The 22689-nt window shown below is 34.9% G+C and overlaps 1 protein-coding gene across 2 annotated transcripts in view; it reads right to left on the bottom strand.

The window, feature by feature from the left end:
* Nucleotides 1-3: 3 nt before the first annotated feature.
* The window catches only part of CPSF160 (cleavage and polyadenylation specificity factor 160), a 28286-nt gene continuing 5600 nt past the window's right edge, over nt 4-22689 (bottom strand). The window contains exons 5-26 of one of the 2 annotated variants that reach the window (XM_086417626.1): nt 22015-22160; nt 21364-21459; nt 20789-20841; nt 20059-20190; nt 17606-17657; nt 17340-17447; nt 16481-16615; nt 15374-15502; nt 14631-14708; nt 12593-12733; nt 10599-10693; nt 9259-9455; nt 7339-8117; nt 6312-6392; nt 6147-6212; nt 5968-6045; nt 4262-4492; nt 3960-4091; nt 3701-3877; nt 2408-2593; nt 1149-1534; nt 4-597 (exon numbers count right to left, since the gene is read on the bottom strand). In XM_086417626.1, coding sequence (XP_086273752.1) covers nt 483-597; nt 1149-1534; nt 2408-2593; nt 3701-3877; nt 3960-4091; nt 4262-4492; nt 5968-6045; nt 6147-6212; nt 6312-6392; nt 7339-8117; nt 9259-9455; nt 10599-10693; nt 12593-12733; nt 14631-14708; nt 15374-15502; nt 16481-16615; nt 17340-17447; nt 17606-17657; nt 20059-20190; nt 20789-20841; nt 21364-21459; nt 22015-22160 — 3593 coding nt within the window. In that variant the 3' untranslated portion in view covers nt 4-482. The remainder of the gene's footprint in view (nt 598-1148; nt 1535-2407; nt 2594-3700; nt 3878-3959; nt 4092-4261; nt 4493-5967; nt 6046-6146; nt 6213-6311; nt 6393-7338; nt 8118-9258; nt 9456-10598; nt 10694-12592; nt 12734-14630; nt 14709-15373; nt 15503-16480; nt 16616-17339; nt 17448-17605; nt 17658-20058; nt 20191-20788; nt 20842-21363; nt 21460-22014; nt 22161-22689) is intronic. The other variant, XM_086417627.1, reaches the window with a different exon arrangement.

Below are 22689 nucleotides of genomic sequence, written 5' to 3'. Positions count from 1 at the left end.
AAAGGAAAGAAAAGCAGCAAATAAATATATCTGGCATTTCTCCTAAAACTAATTAAGATACAGTCACATTATACATCGCTTGCTGCGCACCTCTCACAGGAGTCAGGACCATGATCAAGACCAAGGTCAATCAGATGGGCACTTGCAGGTTCAAACACCATTGGTGCATAACAGCTTACATAAAAAAATCACCAATGAGCAACCCAGTATCATGGTAGCAGTCCCATCAATAATACACCTATATGGACATTATGGCATGTGGAATGTTAGAATGAAGCGATCTATATAGTGGTAAAAGCCAGCCACTACCACCTGACAACCACCATTACGCCTTCTTTGGACGAACTATGTGAGATATCACCATCTAGCTCAAACACAAATCTCGATAAACTACGCTGGAAGTATCTAACTTCTGGCACAAATTGGTGCTAGATGGTTTTGAAACGTTACGAGGCCTATGAGACACCAGTATTAGGGTACTTTCACAAGAAGCTTGTTCCCAGAGATAAGTCATTCAAGTTGGTCAAGATCTGCGTACGAGTTGTCCCAATCTGGTGAGCCATCTCCAGCTGATCCTCCAATGGCAGCATTTCATAACTATGAATACCAATCACAGCCAGAAAAAAAAAATGTTAATATCAACAAGCCAATAAATGGTGAGGTTTTACAGATGAGCATCTCCATTTAAGTGAATAACTTTGAAAATAGAACAATGGAGAACGACTTTGAAAGCTAAGGGTTTTAAAGTAATTCAAACCAAGACATAATATATGCAATGCAATTTTAGTATGAACAATCATTAAGGATGAAATGTTACTTGAATGTGCATAAAAGAATTCTCATATCCTGGATGAGATGTGAGAAATTTCCAAAACTTAGGCCGGGACTTGTACTGATGCACGCCATCAACTGAAGTTGCAGCAAGTGACATTTAAATTTGAATAAAAAAATTGAAAAAAAAAAAAACATTTTCAAAATAAATACATTAGGACTAAAGCACAACAGTGATGTTTGGTGTACAAGACTGGGACAAGCCATTTATCGTATATTAATAAAGATATAATTGGGGCCTTACGAGTGAAAAGTTTCTATGCACCGCAAGTCATAGAACCAAGTATAATTTTTAGACATGTTTAAGGTAGACTTACTGGTAGAGCAGCTCACAGTCTATCATATTGTCAGGGCCAGGCCGATGGGCCTTTCCATTTGAACGGAACATCCGAAAAGCTCTGGGATTTAGCCCAGCCATATGGGGGACCGAGTCTACCAGCTTTTTCTGAAGGGTCTGAAGCCGACGGAAGGTGAGCTCATCAAGGGGTGCAATACAGCCAACACTCCCATCCAAGGTACCAAATAATAGGGCAAAACGGTTGGTTTTGTCAGAGCCTGGAGTAGCACCGGTTCGATCAGAGGAAGTAGGGAGCATTTGCAACCGCAAGAACTTTGTCACATGGGCACCTACGTGAAACTCGGCTCTAGAGAGAAGCTTCTGCCCTTTCCAACTCTCTGACATCTTTGGTGCATAATAGAAGATCTGTATGACATATACAATATGTTGAAATATTCTGGAATATCAAGACTATCTTATCAACAACATAGAAAAACATTTAAATTGGTGTTTTCTCTCCCTGCGTAACAAATGCACATTCTATTGCTAGTGTGGAATTAAGGTAAAAAATATATTTTTTGACAAAGTACTTTTTGCTCTGATTCTTCATTCAAATTCCCAAATGAATTGAGGTGTAAAGCAGTCTACAAGAGACATCACATATCTAAAAGTACTATAAATAATACATAATTCATGTATTTTCCATTGTAGATGCTCTAACAGCCAAGTATAATGACCACTTTAGTAAAAGTGAGGTGACAGTAGGCAATATGGTGTCACTTTGCACGGGATAGCACGCAGAGTCTTTCAAGCCTAGTAAACTTGTAAGATTAGATAAATATACCTATACAATACTATATTTTACAGATATTTCATTTACTTATATTATATGTTACAACCATAGCACGCTGAGTCTTTCAAGCCTCGTAAACTTGTAAGATTAGATAAACATACCTATACAATACTATATTTTACAGATATTTCTTTTACTTATATTATATGTTACAACCATAATCTTAATTATTATACAATAAATGTGTTAGTTACAATTAATAGGTTATGAAATATTTGGAAAGCATAAAAGAATCTGAAAAAAGTAAAACAACATTTGTGATTATAAAATCCTACAAATAAAGGTTTGGTTGAATTGTCAAAGATCAACTATTTTTCTTGGATGAAGCTTCCCAGAACTTTACTTTATCTAAAACGGGCAAGTGCGATATCATACAAAGGTATACCACAAGTGTGGGTTCCACCAAAATACCAATTGAAGATATTAATATAGAAGCAGGTGCTCACCTGAACATTTTTTTGCTCATCTGAGACTATGAGACTGAGTGTAGATCCATCAATCAAAAACTCAGTGCTGAAACAGTCAAGATTGCCGAAATCTTTGGCCAATAAGCTCAATTGAGCCCCTTGTTCCTTCCAACTAAGGAAATATATGCTTTTGTGAATATCACCGACCAGAATGAAATTTTTGACCTGTGATAATAATTAAACATGGACATATGGGTATACTTATCCACATCTCAACAGAATAAAGAACATATGCATCTAATTACCAAATAATCTTGCATAACCAGTATATAAAATATAAATGTCTCAAAGATTAAAAGCTCTCTTTGCAACCTACAACAGCAAAGGAATTTATCAAGAAACATAGAGTCGGAAATGATTGAATCAGTGATTTTGATCAATCCACGACTGAATTAAAGAAACACCACCTGAAACCACTAAGTACGATGCTGCCAAAGCATCTTTACTGTCCTCATCAAAGAGGTTGAGGACATGGAGGCAACAAAGATGAACACAGAGTTACTGTGATTAAAGCCTAATTATCACTAATTCACTACCTTCCTCAACCTCATTGTTGCCACCATGTCCATGTTGATGATCCTTGCTATCTACATCTTGTGTGCTTTTTTACCCCAATTTCTTCCACTTTCTCTTTACGATAGAGAAAAAAAATAAACAATCCCATTCTATAACGCAAACAGCATAGAAACAAAAATCGGTTCAAGGCAAAGTGTGACCCAGCTAGAGACTGGCCTTGAAGTCTGACAAGGTATTGAAAGTACCATGCAACCAAAGCGCCAAAAAAATACTCGAAGTAATGTATTTGAAATGGTGAACAATGACAGAAAAATATGACCTAAAACAAACTGTATGTTAAAAATTTAACAAGCTAACAAAGGATATTTAGAACAATAGCCAACAGAGTAGCTGCAGGACTAATGGTGATACCCACAGATATCTTTCTCTGGAGAAGCAATAGAAATCGAGCATGGTGAAGGACTTGCTAGAATCCAAAATTTTAGGGAACCAGTGAAACAAGTTTACATTTTAATGTGTCAGTAACTTTTAATTGTAAATCATCTACAATATTCAAAGTCTCTCCCACTTTTATTTTTTACACTTTCAACTGATTTTAATATGAAATATTCAACAGAAACATATCTGGCACAGGTCCAATAATCAAGCCCATGTAATATCATGTTGATATGGGTATATGGGCAAATCATGATTAAAAAATAAATAAGAAAACCGCAATTTTTCTTTCGCAATAGAGGTTATGGAAGAGATACATACAATATTCAAGCTCACAACATAGAGAGGGGGGGTATCGTAAAATGCAACACCAGTCAACTCAGCACCAGTCCATTTGTGTAAGATGACTTTAGGGCCAGATGCTATCAACAAATGACCTTGAAGTGAGGCCAAAGCAGAGATAGCACCTTTCAATTCTTTGGAGTAGACCTCGGAAACCTGGGAAAAAAACTAATGATGATAACATGGTCCACGAAAAATACCAAGCATTTTGATAGTGACGAGATCTACTGATCAATACCAAATTTTGAGAATTATCAGTATTTCTTCCAACAGAAAACAGAAGCACACGTCCTCTAGCAGCTACATCCTCTCCTTGCACATAAGCTGTCCCAATGGCCAAAAGCGTTTCATTCTCCTTTGAGGTAGTATTCTGAGTCGATCCATGGGAAAAGAATTAAATAATATTCTAAAATAAAACAGAAAAGAATTAATTGGTATGCCCAAATTGTTCTAGTCTTGCTAATGGAGTATCTAATCCTAAGAAAATGAACCAAGATATGAAACCCAATATAAATGTGTAAGATAACCGAGCAAACTTACAAACAATGTGACCATTCGCACAGTTAGCGCATTTTCAGAATTTTGCATTGGAATTGTAGCCCTTGTTTGCCAGGGGGCACCAGATTTTTCTGGTTCCAAAATCCGGACCTCGTATTCATCAACAGTGTAGGTCTTGTGAAGTTCATCAGGACTAAAGTTATCATGCTCAACCTGGTGGCCAGCATCTTGATCAACCAGAGATGAAAGAACTTGATTCAATGGCCTAACAACCTGCAGAAAAGGTATGATAATTGAATTGCAACACCAGAATATGATCTATAAACCAAATCATACAATTATTATATAGCTTAGGCCTTTCACAACTAACAATGTTGGGAGGAAAGTCGGACATTATTTAATTGAGAAGGAAATTTGTCACAATATAAGGTCGACAGTTACTCATAAGCAGAGACTAAGCTGCTTTATGGTCAATCAACATTCTCTTTTGATAACAAACAATTTCAATTTAATTAAACCAAATACAAAGCTTTGGGGAAGATAATTTCCAAATTACATATGTACGGTAGTTGGCTAATTATTGGCTCAAATGTTACCCGGGCACTTGAGAATGGATGCGTACCTGTGTCAGACATAATGTAATGTCGTGTCCACAATGTACCTTGGCCATATGCTGGTAATACATAAAGTCCCCCTTAGCAACCCCTAAACTAGTGTAAGGATCAAAAAATCAACCTCTTCGCAACTGTTCAATGTGATCAATTTTGCTATCCAATCACCATTACAACCCCCAACGAAGAAGTCAACTAATAGAATTAGAAAATTCTTCAAGTAACAACAGCACAAGAAAATAAAGATGATCTTCAAACACAATGTAAAAGGAATAAAGAAAACACCATGAAGAGTTGCTAGCATTGTAGAAAATATTAAAGATGTAAGGCTTGAAGGTTTGTACATGCATACAGTCGAAAAGTACCAAGTTGGCAACCAAACCATCAGTGAAAGGTATTTAGAGGCAATTATTTATAATGTAAGCCCTTGGTTACCATGAGTTCTTTTCTTTAATACATTTTCATATTAAACAATTAAGAACCCTAAAATCATATAAATCCCAACCCTAGATTTACTTTAAATCCCATCAAATCTTGGTCCATAACTTTATCACCAAAATGTTAATATTCCTCCTTAAAAATAACAATCCAATTTAAGGATCCACCTATAAAACTAACTGAAAATTTTCATATATTTTTCTTTAGGTGGTTGATGATTGAAAAATCCTACTTAGACAAACATCAAGAAAAAAGACTCCAAAATCTTAAAACCTAAACCAAAAAAAAGTAAACAAGACAAATATGGTAATGATTGGGAGTTGTCGCCACCTACAGGGATTTCCTTAAAAAGAACTCAAGTATTGACAGAGTTTTCAATGGCTTTAGCTAACCAGCTTCAAGTTAGACAAGACTCTCAACTTGAGTCCGAGGCAGTCACCTCAACCCAGTAAAATATTGAGTTAGCTAAACATGTTTAAAATCCTACTTTTTTACACTCAACACCATCCTCCACTTTACTTCCTGTTTTATTTTTATTTTTATTTTTTCTAACATTCCGCAGTTTTAGTGAAATTTAGCAGGCTTCATCTTTACTTGAACAAATAGCTATGGTTGAAGAGGTCTTAAACATAAGCTGTGGTAGATAATAGTGGTGATGCCATCTAGAAGTGATTTAATAGAGGAACAGAATCCACTCACAGGAACTGAAACAATAAGTGGATATAAATTCTTCTCGGCAAAGTATGTGACTTGATGTGGAGTGCCCTTCAAAGGAATCTGACAAATAAATATAAATACTGAGTAAATTGATGTCAAGGCTGTCATCTTGTGAAGGGCGGGGTGTCCAAGATAAATCAAATGAAGAGCAACCAACCCACCTTTTGAACTGGCCAATAGTTATCATAACTTAATACTGATGGCAGTTGGCAAATTTTGAGGAAACCCTAAAAAAACCATAGCACACTAAAGAATGAGAAACTAATCGATACATGTCTTTTCTTTTTCAAAAGCATGGAGCGGACAAAGAAAATATAACAATTTACCTCGGAAGTGACATATATAAGTCCATGATTGCAATTTACATTGTGAAGAACAGCAAAGGCCACAATAGAGCCATCACAAAGCTGCGAAAAAGAGAGAATTTATTTTTATTTTTTGGCTCACAAAGCATTGCTCAAAAAATTTAACAAGAAAACAAGACGTCCAGCAACTTAAAGAGTTTGGACAAGCAAACAAAGTTAGGTTAGCTAAGGAAGCCTACCACCACTGTTTTCTGAGAAAAAGTGGAAATTACAAAAAGAAGTAACTTTGTTACCATTATATAAATATAATTTTATGTCGCACAAAAGGTTATTTCCAATAATCATCCACCACTAGGCCAAAATTTGAGAGAAGCAACTTTATTGTGCATTCATCCAAAACAAGGAAGATCAACAAATTGTGAGCTCTTCTGATTTTATTTAGGTGGTATGAAATCCACTGCTTTAAAAAAGCCTTTGAACCTCAAGTGAGGCTTCCCCAAAACACTCCATTCCTTTAATAAGGGGTCAAAGCTCACAGGCATATGGTTCATCCACTACGGCTCTAAAAAGGTGGATGCCTCACATCTTCGACAATTTTTTTTACCGATTCATGTCAGAGATTGCAACTTATATGCATATGCTGTTCCCCTTACCCATAGTTAAATAATAAGCTCTTCTAGATTAAATAACATAAATACAAAGATTTGTTCACCTATCAAATGAATCAAGTACTTTTAAAAAAATTCTACCTTCTTATGAAACTTATCAGTATATTGTTAATCTCTTTTATATGATAACTGCAGTGCCAAAAACAAAGCGTGTGCAACTGCTATAACAAGTAAAAGGATCCTTAAGCTCATGAACATCAAGCTCGTCATACAGCACGTAAAGAATTATCCTCCTTAAAATCAACAAATGCAAGTTATTTATGGGCAATGATAAATATAGAGAGAACTCAAATGCAAGTTACTTAGCATCTCATTCTCAACAACAGGCTAGTTTGACACTAACACCAAACAAAAACAAAAAAGAAGACTAGTTTTCTCACCTGTGGGTGGACTCGAAGTCGTTCCCTGCATACCATAAACCAAGCTGGTCTTGACCCAGAAAGGAATAAACCTTGATAACCTCCAACATTCTTGAACACGGTCATTCTTTGGCAAGGACTTACAGCTGATGTTTCTTCCCTCGTATATGTTTCCAATGGAACACGAACAAATCTTAAATTTCTCAGCCTAGAAGTACTTATACTGCTGAGATCAACAGTATTCTGTCCCGAAACTGATTCCTCAATTTTGGTCGTACTTTCCTGACCTTCATATAAGTAAGCATGGTAACAAAGCATTGTCCCATCAGTCAACATGCCGAAAAGATACGGGCGGGTATGCTCGCCTGCCCACCTTTGCATGGCCAGCTCCACGATCTTCATGTTCTGTGCAGTTTCTTTCTTGACTTGTCCAGCCACTACTTCATTTTTAGAATTCTGAGAATCTTTGGATGTTTCACGGATAAAAGTATCAACAAGATGGGTGGTTCCAGAAATAAATTTCTCCACAGAGAAAACACATTTGAAACTAGGCACCTCAAAAATTTCAAGGGTACCACTTTCATAGCAAACCACACAGTATATATCACCCTGGTCATGTAGTGCACCATCTGCTCCATCAATGGCTTCACCCATGCCAGTAGAAAGCCAAGCGTCTGTACTTGTCTTTCGAAGCCATGGTTCGGGTCCTTTATCATGATAAAGTGTACATGCCGCTATTGAATCTTTTGAGCTTTCAAATGCTGGAGGAATACTAATAGAGACAGTGCAAGTGGAAGGATCTGCAAAACAGAACACCAAGAAACCAGCATGACAAAGGTGCATAGAAGCTAAATCGAACAAAGATAACGATAATATTGTTTATTTCCCTCATATAACTGTAGCTTTCATGTAAGTGTGTGCAGCACATAAATTATGTGGCAAACATTAGATTTATTCCCTAACAAGTGAATTTTCTTCAAAAAACTCAATACGCTACATCAGTTATTTAGCCTGTCATTTGAAGCAACTACTGTGTCTTGGTGGGTAAGCTGGGAAGAGAGGGAAAAAAATTTAAGACCTCAATGTTGTAGTACAAAGAGTCGAGCAACAGAAAGATCAATCTTACTCCTGTATTGGAAAAAAAAAAACTTAATTGGAAAAGAAATTATGAGGTTGCACTTTTGAATTATGAAGCCTTTATTTGAGTAAAGAAAATGAGTGTCCTGTTTATAACTTATAAGAGCACAAAAGTAGCCTGTTGATGTGTCCAACTCGTTAAACAGGTATGCAGCAAAATATGGGTGGTGATTTAGAGGTGCTTTTTCTTTCTTTTTTTTAATTGTTTTCTTTCTTTTTTTTGACATGGTTTGCATCATTTCAGAGAGTTCAGCTTCACAGGAACCATAATGATTTTTAAATTTGGTGGAGACTAAAGGCATATTTTCAAGCCTTAAAAAATCAGGAAAAGAAATATATATGCACTTTTTCTTGATTTATTAACAGAAATCTGAATGATTTCCTGGTTATTCATCATTTCTTCTGGTTAGTTCCTTTGGGTGCACGAGAGAGAGAGGGGGAATAAAAATAAAAGGCACATGCAACCTTCACATCCCTATTTCAGTGTATAGCGTTATGAGTGAAAAATATGGGATCAATACTTTGTATGTTATCAGAAAATCTCATTTGCACAATGAAACTGTAGAATTTAGGACCCACTCATGATAAATGTTATCTAAGATAAAATGAATGTAACAAAAAGAATATCAAAAAAAAAAAAAAATTGATTTTAAAGTTTCAAATATTTAAGCAACTGGAGCAAGAAGTAAAACATGTATGTCAACACCAGCTAGGAGGAGGAACCAAAACATGTACAAATTATAGTCACATAATACCTCCAACAAGATATATCAAAAAAAATAAAGTTATAAAGTCACATAATACCTCCAACAAGAAGCTGGATACTTCCATCAGTCATTCTTAATAACACATAGGGATCAGCTATAGAAACAGATGACACAGTCGAACTATCAGGGGCTGAAGTTGGTTCAGAATTTGGTGCTCCAAAGCTTAAATCTTGAGTCATATAAGAGCCATCAAGAACACGAGCTCCACGTGCAAAAACCTGGATAACTCGCCGCCTGGAGAAAACATGTGTTCAAGTCCAGAAAACCCCCACACATGTAAAATTATAGGAATGCTAACAAGCTATGCACACCATGAAAACAGACACATACATCTGTGTTTGGTACAATGCCTTTGAGTAGGCCCAAAATGCCTACACATCCATAAACATGTATTATGATATAATATTTTAACTATATTTAACTCTGATTCTATTCAAATACTAGTAAAAAAATATATGAAGTAAAAGAAGAAAACATTTCTATATATCATAACTCAAGAGACCTATGTTTCTACTATCAACTCATGGTTATAAATTAGTATATGGAATCTGGATTCCACCAAACTCTCTTTCAGAAGTCATTTTGCATAGAAATTCAGTAAAATAAAGGGTGACAAGACCTTAAATGTAAGGATGTGTCAAGGTGTGTCTTGTGTCAACACATGTTCAATGCGGCAAAAATCCTATGTATAATATTTTTGTTATACAACTGCCATGCAATGCTTGAGGGCATTGAAAAGATTAAACCCCAAATAAAACAAGAAAAGTATTTTAATTCAGAAACTATAGTGAAAAACCCACTTAGAATTTGATTAAAAAAAACACACTTTTACAAGGTTGAATATTTCAACAACTTTTGAGGTGTTGCTTGCTAGAATTATCACTCACACTTCCCTCAACCTTTGGCGGTTTAATGGAACCTTCTGAATCAAAAACAATCAAATTCAAAGCAGGGAAAGGTCACTTAACAGGAAGAGTTAAAGTACACATGTTACATCAATACAACCTAAAGCTCAAAGTGAGCGGAACATCTCCAATGATAGATTGAAGACACAGGTCGAGATAAAAGTTTCATGGACTCTGAAACAGCAATGCATTATAAGTTAAATGGTTCATAAAATGTTTTTAATTGATTGAAAAACCAGTAAAGTATAAACAATAATAATACATAAATAATGGTCTAAATTTCTCACGTAACAAGATCTGACGTATAGGGATTTGACAACAGAACAGTGGCTCGTGTTTGATATGATGAGGTGGACTCCAAATAGAAACAACCATAACTTTTCACTAACAGATTACCTATAAATCAGATTCAAGAATAAATCAGATTTGTATATGAGGATGGAACCGGACGAAAGATCAGAAACACATTCACCTTCCAAACAAATTTCCCGCAGCAATTGTACTTCCTTGAACGTAGTAGTCAACACTTTCTGTAACCTCTCCCAGAAGATCAGCTGTCTCAAGCACCTAAACAATATGGACAAAGGTCAGCTTCCAAAGACCAAAGAAACACATATTAATGTCAATCACCTGCAGATTGAGAGCTAAAAGGTTACACCGAAAAATATTAAGGTAAAAAAAAAAAAAGGTGACATCCTCGAATGCAAGGGGTATAAGCGACATACAAAGTGGATTATCAAGAGATGTTAGCTCCATTTGAGTTCCTTATCTCATGCAAGTTGCAGCCAATGAGAATTGGGCTCTTCAACAGTTTGATGTGAATAATGTCTTTTTATTGTAACTTAAGAGGAAAGGATTTATAAGAGGATACTGTGTAAATTGAAGAACACCCTTTGTGCGTTGAAACATTCCAATGGGCTTAGTTTGACAAGTTCAGAAGAGCAATGAAAAAATAAGGGTATAACCAGACTCAAACTGATTGCATGCTATTCACCAAAAACTTATTGTCCTCATTGTGTATGTAGGTGACATAGGATGACTAGGAGCGACCAGGAAAAGATGAAATGGCTAAAGCACTAGCTTGCAAAGGAGTTTGAAATCAAGATCTTGGAAGTATTTTCTTGGCATTGAGGTGGCTAGATTTTTATAAAAAAAAAGATCTTTATCTCTCAGAGGAAGTATGTTCTCAACCTTCTAAAGGGGATCTTGAAGTATTTTCTGAACATTGAGATGGCTAGATCAAAAAAGGAGATCTTCCGTAGCCTATGCAATGAGTTTAGTGACGTAATATATGCATACTCCAAAGACTACTCATTTAGAAATTGTGAATCAGATTTTACGTAATATTAAATTTTACACCCAAAGAGTGGAAGCATATTTTATTATAGATAGGCAAACTACCTCAATATTTTTCATTTGTTTGGGGTAATCCAGTGACATGGCGAATTAAGAAGCAATCAGTTGTTTAAAAATCCAGCACAAAAACTGAGTTTGGATCAATGGTTCATGGTGTATGTGAGTTTGCAAGGTTGAGAATGCTCTTAAGGAACTGGGATTTCTTGTTCAGGGTCCCATGAATTTGTATGGAAATAACAAAGCTCCTATTAGCATTGCCGGCAATCCAGTGCAGTATGATAGAACAAAAAATATACAGGGACATCGACATTTCATTAAAGAAAGTTAAATTTTAGATAAGTGTACACCCCAGTATTGAAGTTTGAGGACCAGCTTGCTGACAGGTAGACAAAACCAAATTCTATTTCTCTTTTCACGGTATTATAGGCAGAACACAGAACCAATTTATTTTTCCATTTTCCTTTTATATTGTAGATGGTTGAAGGCTTCCCCTACCTTTTTTAAATTACATAAATTTCTTCAAGTTTCCATGTAATCTATGTATTTAAGCTAAAAATGGAAGATAAATTTTAGTTTTTGAAAAAAAATATTAACTCGTATCTTTACTAGAATAAACTGTAATTATGATTTTTTTTTTTATATGTAAAACTTGTGTACTGCCCTTATTGTAATTATATTATTGATGTTTTTGAAGATAGTAGGTTTTGTTCTTGAAAGGAAAAAACTTTGCAATGATTCATAGAAAGTATTTCTCATATTTTATGATGGAAAAAGACTACCATGTAAGAACATAGAATTCTACTATAACTTGATGTATTTTTTGCCTCATCCAGTCCTTCATAACCGGAACCAATTGGTACCCACGGTTCTTGGAAGTTCCGGTTCCACTTATTTTAGAACCGGAACAACTGGTAAGAAACTAAACCAAAACCGGTTCTAGGTACGACCCGCTGACACACCAAAACCACGGTATTGCTTTTTGCCTAAAATAACGTAGTTTTTGCTAAGAACAAAAAAATGTGTTAGACAAAAGAGGGAAAACAATTGCACGCAAGCATGTTTGTGTGTGTGTGTGTGTATAGAGAGAGAGAGAGAAAGAGAGAGCGTTACCATTGTTCGTGACTCCAAGCTTATAATCAAAAATGCATGATACTCGTCATCCAGTGATACCATTTTTGAAGAGTCGGCATTGTGACCACGTGCACTCTTGTGGTATACAGTCCAAATGCCTTTGCAACCAGGTAACTCGACCTGTTCAATATATGCAATTGAACATTTCACTGCTGCTGAATATGAAGTGCATGCATATAACTTTGCATAAAGCATATATGGAGCCTCCACCTCCTTTCAATGATGCATGAATATTAACAATCTAGAGATGATCAAAATACTGAGATATGAAGATCGCATTATAAAAATATGCAACCAACGCAGCAAAGATTGTAAAAACTGATGAAAAGCATGTGGGGAGCGTATCGACTCCCTACTAGTTACCTTGGATTAATGACCTATAGCAAAGGAAAATAGGAAAAAATAAAAAAGTGGCATGTGAGGGAACAGGATGTTGGATTACGTCATTTGTGAAGGGTGCATTGGATGTCTGTATTAGTGGAAGAATCGTGATAATTGAAAACATTTTCTTTGGGACCTTGCTAGAGTTAACTCTAACCTTTATTGCACACGAATTGAGAATGATTTCAGGGAATCCTTGGCAAGAAGTGGAACAGGTCAAACCCCTTCTAAATAAAGAATTATATTCCACAAAATTTGTATGTTTCTATAATGTAAGCAAGGTATTATTTTCAATTTCAGTTCGTCTCAAAATGAAAATATTTCGAGAAAATAATTTCAACCAGTATGGAAATTAATATAATTGTCATGGAAATATTGAAGAAAATTCCTTTGAAACTATAGAAAATGATAAAGTATACATGAAAATACACTCATAATTCATCACAACAATAAACAACCGTAAGTGGAAATGAAGATCAATAGTGCTCTGCCAAATGTTGTCATAAGTATTCGAGATATAATATAAACATAATTATAATTTTTAAGAGTCTGATGTCCAAAAATAATTATAATCTACATGGAAATGAGAGGAATAAGATCACATAAACGATAAATACCTTAGTAAATAAAACATTTTCTTAGATGAACAAACTGTTAGGTATTAAATTCTTGTAATAAATATATAATTTTTAATTTTTGAATATGTACAATAAATTATTAATATACATAATTAATTACAGCATGGATGATTGTATGTGAATGCCTACATGAATGTGCCAAAGGCTTAGAATACATCAAAATAAGAAGATATATAGCTACCAAACTAATCATAATTCCTTTCTACTAATGAATGAATATTATCTGTATTTTGCCATTTATTACGTGAAAATATCAAATTTTAACACTATGCGATGAATATTATGTATAGTTTACAAGTCCTTTCTAAGAAAAAAAATATATACTATTATTTTACAATTTTTATCAATATGTTAGAATAATGTTGTTGAAAATGTATTTCAGTAGACTTTTACCACTGAAATATGTTCAAAAAAAACTGTCGGTTGAATTTCATGTCAAACCTTGTGGAAATAGAAATATTTCAGTATATTTCATGAAATTAAGTTGAAACTTAATACTATGAATATAGTACAGTACATATTTATAACTTCCTCAAATTAACTCTGATAATCATTATGGTGAGTCCCAACAAAAAATCCACATACAGACACAAACTTATAAGCACGCAGGAGTCCAAGTCTTTTAAGTAGTCCTACCTCACTTTGTGGATTTAATTGTTGCCTGGTTAGGGGCATTTTTTTCAACTGTATATCTATTTTAGCAGTAAAGAATTTTAGTTATAAGCATAAAACTCATTTATCATCATCTTCATGAAAGAACTATCCCAATTATTTGAAGAAAGATACCCAAATACAATGCTTGAGACTGTAAAGGGTGTATTTTATTCTACTATTCATTTACAAAGATTAACCATCCCATGGTGTTTTTCTTCCACAATTGAAAGAAATAAGGAATACTCACAGCTTAGCAGCAAGCAAAAAAAAAAAATTGATATCAATACGCATGATATTTGTGACTGAATATACAAATTTAACCTCATAAGGAACTCTGGACAAACCTCAGTGATGAGTTCAGGGCGAATTGACTGTTGAAGAACACAAAGAGCGCCATTTTTCCCATGGCCAGAACAGCACACCTGAGAATCAATAAACAACCATAATATTTATCCATCTGTAATATGAGGATTTTGGTGCTTAACTAACACCAATAGCACAGGAACAATGCTCCATTCTTGGATTTTAGGTCTTCCTTGGGAAAACTTTTGAGTAACATCTATATAATAAAAACACAACGGTGGGTCCCCCTTACTTTGTCTCAAGATTTATACCCATAAACGTATCTCGAGGAAATGTTTTAGCTTCTCTCTTCTTTTCCTTTCCAAAAAAACCCTTAACTTTATTCCCTTTCTTCTTCTACCCTTTTCCAATATTACCCCTCCAAGTTTATTGTCTTTCCTCTTCTCCCCCTTTCTTTCATCTTTCACCTCCTTAACCACAAAGATTTTTTTAATAATACTCCTCCACTTTATTATTTTTCCTCTTTTACCCTCTTAACCCCAAAGAGGATCCCCGTGCCGTAGGCACGGGCAAACTCTAGTACATCTAAAGTTCGAAACACTCACTGGATAAAGTTTCTTTCATAATTTTAGCAAAACCTAATCAATATTGAAAAATTAATCAGAAAATAAAAAGATGGGGAAGTTGAAGCGTGATAACATGTTGTTCATGCAACATCTAAAAAATAATCGTATAAGAAATGTTTTTTAATCAGTATAATCGTATAAGAACTCGATGTACCAACCAGTTCATAGTTGCTTTGCTTTGCAATTCCTGTTGCATTTGGATCAGCATTGATCCGCAAGCCATAAGAGAAGTCCTTCAGAGGACCAATATTAATCAATGAATCCCTCACTGCAAATGAGAAGGTCTTCTGCATAATACAATGAGAGCATCACTAAAACATGATAAATTAATAGCATGATGAGAGCATGATTAAAACCGTTAACTACATGAAAAAAAATTTAAATATCCAACTTCAAGAATTTATTTACAAGATGAATTAAGAAGCACTGATCTTAATCATTACCTGTAAATCCTAAGAATATATATCAATTCGAGACAAAACCAAGCAATAGCAACTAGTATATGAAGTCGATGAAAACAATCAGCCAAGGACGTAAGGCAGTATATTTTACCATTTCTTGTACACCACATAAAGCACCAGTCACACAGAGTTATTGGAATTTCTAACATAGCTGTAATTGATATCCAGGAACTATTTAGCAATGTCAAGGGTATGCTTATCGGTGCCCAAAACAGATACAAGGTGTTTGATAAAATGCTTTCAAGAGACCCGAAATAAAGACATGCACGTATTATAACATAATATTCAGTGACACTTGAATCAGAAATTGAAATGAAACACGGATAGAAATATAGGAAATTTTATATTTTAATGACTTTATAAATTAAAATAAAGGTTACCAGACAAGCCAAATGTGCCACATGTATGAAATGAAATGTGTCGACATGGAGAAAAAAAAAGGGGGTCCTGTCATTGTTACGGAACTCAGGAATTAGGGATTGGACCCATAAGGAACTGAACAGCAAATGCACAGTATGTTATCCAATAGTCAATGATTAAGTTAAATAGTGTCCCAACTCCTGCAAATAACCAAAAATACCCCAAGGCTGAAGGTGTGAGGTGGTAAAGTCTGTGTGCGTTAATACCACAGACCTGGGATCGAAATACTGCCTCCACACTCAAACCAATTTTTATTTTTAGTTTTAAAAAGGTCCAAACGCCAGAACCCAAACTTGAGGTGCAAGTGATGCCAAAAGGAAAGGAGCAAACTACGGAACTACTGAAAGCCAAAGAGAAACTCCAATGACCACTGAGATACTAAACCTGTGCTAATTCTGATGTATTTGGAGCTGAACTATATAAAGAAAGCTCCTCACCACTAACGATATCTTGCAAGGCATCAGAGGATGCCATGCGCAATCGCTTTGCTGAGGGGACATCTCCTTCAATATCTCCAACCTGTTTGAAAAAAAAAAAAGACAAGAACAAACATTATCATCCCATATTTATGTTACATAGAAAAGGTAGGATAGACTAATTAAATAAATGGCATTACAATACATTATGGAACCAAGAATGGAAGAAACATTAGAATCACTGAGATAAGAAAAACGCACCACGCCCAGATATTCATGCACTTGAAACACAGTGTAACATGAGTAACAAACACACACACGCACACACACAAAAACATCACAACATCATCCAAGAGGTTCTAATTTTCAGATTCATAACACTAGGTGAATTAACCCTTTTCAAAAGTTCATACAAGACAGTGAATTTTTGGTATCACGGCCCTAACATATCTAATGTTTCTCCACCCTAAGTTCTTGATCTTCAAGGAACACATTGATGAAGCACTTTGTATTTGTCATTTTTCATTGGCAAATTAATTTGACCTTCTACTCTTGCATGTATAGCTCATGGAAGCTTGTCGGTATCCTAAATCAGTTCCCAGCTACTTATTGGGGGGGGGGGGCATCTAAAATTAAAATATTAACAAATTGAAAAGAAAAAAAGGGTTGGTTTATGCGGTAGCAATAGCAAGGGGGAAGATGCCTACAGCCCCACAGGTTCACAAGCAAGTTTCCAAAGTAGAAGTAAAACATCAGGTTAAAGATTCTAGCACCCCAAGTCTCCAACAAATATGTAAAAGTGGAACAAAAAAGGGTATTATACGCACCTCTTCCTTCGGCACTGATGTTCCCATCCCACAAGTAAATTGCACAAGCATACTATCACCCAAACGACTACCGAGAAAAATGAATGAGTTGCCAATTGTTGTAACTCCCTATATGATAAACAGATGGACTGTAATTTAGTATCTCATCTCTACAAATATTGACAAAAGAAAATTAAGATAGGATAAGCTAATTTAAGGTAAACAAATAAATATAAAAACTAACAATAAAGTAAAACATTAGCATTTCAGCAAATGTAGCAGCTAACCGATGTCAAAACTGAAGCTTTAGACTTTGAAAGTTCCAATCTTTGCACAACCCTGCAAATGGAAAATAAACAGGTAGACATAATTCAACCACAACATATAAATAATTACACAGATATTATAAAATAAACAATAGCAATATATCATATATAATAATGTCAAACTAACTAAAAAGCTGAAATTTTGACACATGGGAGTTTTGCCTATGGCAAAACTATGTTTTCCATCCATGAACTTAATGTCATCCATATATTTTGAGGTGCACTACTAAATATGAATAACTGAAAAGTAGATTAGTAAAATCGCAGATCTTTCAAATAAATTAAAAAATACAAAACGAATGTATTTCAGGATCATTGATTAGAAAGAACAATCAAAGATTTATGATGTACAACCATTTTATGCCAGATCTACTATGTTCTACACCATTTTTTGTCCCAAAAAGAGGTGGAAAATCATCATATAAAAGCTAAATCATTTCACACGTGCTTTTAAGCAAACTACCCAGCATGAAAGGTGATGAGTTATGGACCAACAAATTAGAAGCAACAGGTCATTTTTCTTTAACAAAGGATAGGCTCGGGTACCTAAGGACTACGAATACCAAAAGGGAAGTGATTGGAGACCAGACCTGATATACAACATTTGAGTGTAGTAGGTATCATTTCAAATACCCATAGACACAAAACAAAACAAATCAGTGATGTATATTGATGTCAAAACCATGGTTGCAAATTATTCATGCTAATAAAACATTGGCTAGTGTCAAGGTATGAGTTGACTAGACTCAAAACACTATAACAACTTTCACAAAAAAATGCATTTTTTTAAAAGAATTAACAAAACAATGTTGTTTTTGGAAGCAATAAGATAAGAATCCCTTTCATATAAAACCCCCGATAGCTTAACCTAAAAATTTTCAGTTGTAAGTTAAAATATATAAATATAGGCTTTTTATACTGGGTTTCGACAAAAATCAACCTTTAGAAGTATTGAAATGGAGTTGAAAGTAGAACTAGAGCTTTTTATGGCACTGGGCTTCTCTATAGCAAATACATAAGGAGTTCGCCTGTTTTTCATTTCTCCTCTCCTTTTTGGTTGGGAAGGGATGGGGACATCAAATCTTAAAGAGTAGATTATAGTTTTTATCTAGATTTTTGTTTTAAGACTTTATTTTCATATTTTTGGGACTTGTGTTTTGATGTTTTATTAGCCCGTGGTCTTAGTATAATATTTAGGGACAGTTTAATAATTTTATTGTCTTTTATTTAAATTTATTAGGGTTTGAAAATTAAGAGAGAGAAAGATATGAAATTTAGATTTATTTATTTGGTATTTTAGTTTGACTAGGATTCTTGATTTATTTTCTTTATATAGATTGTATTAGGGTTTTTGTTAATGATGATAATGAAGATTTTGATGAATAAAGAATGTGTTTCTTTCATGGAGTGAAGTGAATTCTCCACCATTCTTAGTGTGATTCCAAGAAGCCCTTGGTGTGATTCGAAGGTTTTATCTTTCTATCCCTTGCTCTTTCTTCTAATATTTTTTTTTTATTTTTCTTAATTCTTAATTCTTGAAATCCTTTTATTGATTCTTGATTCTTGATTTTGAAACCTACAAACCTCAATCCATAATCCTTTATCTTTTCTTTTAATCCTTCCCACTTTCTTTAATCATTTTCTCTATCTTACAATAATTGAAATAAAACTTTCATCTTACCTTTTGAGTTTACCCTATCCTAACCCAAATCTACCCTATATCCAAATATCCTAAACCTTCCCCTAATCCAAATACCCTCAACCTTGTAATTTCAAAATGTTTTAATTAGAAACGTTTTGCAATTACCCCCCCCCCCCCCAATCCTTACCCAATCCCCAACCAGATTTCCCTAAATCCCCTATTTTTCCCAGATCAAATTTCATTTTCTTATCTCCCCTCATCGTCCTACATCAAGAAGCTTTGGAATAGCATACACTTGTTCCAGAATAGGAAACACAACAATTTTCTCTCTACTCTCTAGTTAATTTGGCAATCTTTTTATAGCATGGAGTTTCTCTCCTTCAACCAGTAAGTTGTTTGTTTTTTATCTTTCCACTTCTATTTTGTGTGGAAATGGGTAACAGAAAACCTTGCTCTTTACCAAATATATATGTTTCAACTAATTAAATACAGTATAATAAAACACTAAGAAGTGCAGAACATTTTCTTAGTTTCTTCATCTGTAACTGAAAATGGAATAAAATAATCACATAAGATGTGCTGATATTTTTAAAAAACACATAAAATTGGAAACAAAGCACCGAATTAACTCAAATATTCATACTCTGCACAAAGTAGTATAATTCAGAAAAAAATTTAGGTTCTCAATGTTCACCAAAACAAAATGTCAACGTAGCAAGTTGACTACAAGGGTACAAGAGCAAAATATAAAATAAACACAAAAATCACCTACCGCCCGTCATAAACAACTGTGAGCAAAAGTAGTTCTCCCGTTTTCGTTGAAAGCATGACAACATCATGCGATAACCATGTTGCATTGGCTGCATCAAGCTCCACATTGAAACTTGATCTTGGCAATTCTTGACTGAAAACAAAAAAGGAAAAGTATATTTTTGTTAGTGTTGAGTTTAGTTTAGTCCCACATCAGACACTCGTTGCCTTGTCTCTCTCCTTATAAGCTCCTGGGCCTCTCCACTCATTGCCAATTAGTTTTGAGTTGGACCCTCAAATTTATCGGTTAGAAACAGAAATAGTTTTCTACATAATAACAAGAAGTTAAACCATCTGCACATGGCATGATTGGCAACTTATTCTACATGGCCAGCCTGAAGTATAACCTTGTCTAACCTGAGAAAAAAAACACTTAGTATTGGGGTAAAGTTTACAAGCAGCAGGTTTTAATTTGAAATGGCACACCTAATACTACATAAGCCAACATAAGATCTAGACATAATATGTGCTCCCTAGTCCCTAAAATCACAACCGGAAAAAAATGTGATTCTATATGACTCACTACCTTTAGAAATAATTAACATGACTGGCTCATAAACAAATCCAAGATTATAAACTAATTACTTAATATAATACGACATAAAAAAATAAAAAAAGATGAGAGAAAAAATAAAAAAGAAAGACAAGGCAAAGGAAAGGAAAGGAAATGCAAAGAGGAATCTGTAAACAACCTGTTATCAACAGCAACAGCGTAACTATTCACGGCCAGTGCACAAGATACTGACTGCCCAAGCAAGGAAAACAAAGGGAGAGATAAGATCGGTGCTAAATTATACAAAGTAATGAACTTTTAGTTCAGATGAATCATATTGCTAATCCGTTTGTTAAAAAAGAGGGTATGGTGAATGGGACCGAGTTTCAGGATGGATCATCTGGTGATCATCCCGAGCTGACTTCGCCAAGCCCAGTGTGACCCCAAAGGGGCGAGTCAAGTTCAAGCCGACACCAAGTAATTCAGGCCAAATCAAGTACGAGTTGGGACTATTAAGTCAACTATGACTCTGGTCAATTAACAAGTTAAAATGTGAGTCAGAATCCAAGTGAAAGCTGAACCAGACCAAGTGCGGACCAATCCAGATCCGCAAAGGTGTTTTAACTCATCAAGTGCCAATCCCAATTTTGATCAGGCGATACAACTCGGCATCAGCCAAAGGAAACAAACAAAATGAAAATGCCGTTGAAAATCAAAAGTATCCAATGCTACAGAGAACTTGAAAAAGTGTGCAAGCAAGGAAAAAAGGATTACCTGACTGTGATAATGTATAGAATTTGCACCAATTACAAGAACACCACCGATTGGAGAAGGCACGGAAATAAGCTTGTAGGCATCGTGTGGAAGATTCTGACGACAACACATAAAAGAACAAAAAGAATTAGAATTAGAAGGCCAAATTATATGTAAAGATCACTGTGTACATTGCATCCCAGAGAACATGCACAAGAATTTGGGAGCCATAGACAAACCTGCAGTGGTGCCCACATGCATGGAAGCAAAGATAACAATTACAGGTTACTCCTTTCAACGACTTCTAATATGACAGCATAGAAATGACAAAATGTAACAAAAATAAATTTTTCATATTCACAGCCTGAAAGGTGCACCAAACTATGTGGAACACAAATGAAAATATCTAGGAGTATAGATAATTGCCAATTTGCCACAGGATGAAGAACGAGCGCCTCAATGAATATATATTGTTAGACCATGTGATGGTACTGCAAAGCAATAGCATATCTCAAGTTTGCAGCTGTCACAAGAATCAGACTACCCTTGCAACATGGGTGTAGGCTAATGACTAGCTTGCATTTTCACACTCCCATATTACAAAAATTACCAGACTTTGCTGTGATTTGTTTCTTAGATCAAAAAATAGTTATCTTGAAGTTAAGTACTTACAACTGCAGACCATATGAGAGGCTGCTGCTTTAATGTTGTGCTAATACTAAGTGCGGAAATCATGCACGTGTGATGCTTCCATGAGATCCGTCCAGCCCAAGTAAGCTCTCGTTCATGAAGGATTACCATCACAGGCTCAATATAACCTGAAATATAATTAATTGAATAAACAACGAAATCACAAAAGGTAGCTTAAGGGAACCACTAAAAGTTGATAAATATGCATAACCTTCTCTAAATCGACCAAGACACCAATTACACTTTAAAATGAAACTACAGAGAAACATATTGTCACCAAATCATTACAGTTATTACTTTTCCATAAACAAAGAAAAGTAACTTGATGAAAAAATATATAATCGACTCATAAGGAGACCGTAGGTTGCCCTTGTCTAGATAATTTGGAGTTTGATTGTATTCCTCCACACCAACAAGAGTGGCTCAAAAGGCCATTTGTTGTTGATGAGGTGTATTGGATGATTGAAAGTATGAGTGGGGATAAAGCAATGGGCCAGATAGTTTATTTATGGCCTTCCATAAGAGTTGTTGGGACATAATTAGTAATGATTTGATGTGTGTTATTGAAGATATTCAAGCTAGGGAATATCTTGACCATTATTCAAATCGCACGTTGCATCTCTAACTCCGAAAGAGTTGGAGGTTGAAGACATTGTA

The sequence above is a fragment of the Akebia trifoliata genome, chromosome 12 (genome assembly GCF_017979445.1).
Source record: "Akebia trifoliata isolate Shusen 1 chromosome 12, ASM1797944v1, whole genome shotgun sequence".
In the NCBI taxonomy this organism is placed as follows: Eukaryota; Viridiplantae; Streptophyta; class Magnoliopsida; order Ranunculales; family Lardizabalaceae; genus Akebia; species Akebia trifoliata.
The sequence above is the reverse complement of the archived record's forward strand: the minus strand, read 5'-3'. Positions and strand labels throughout refer to the sequence as shown.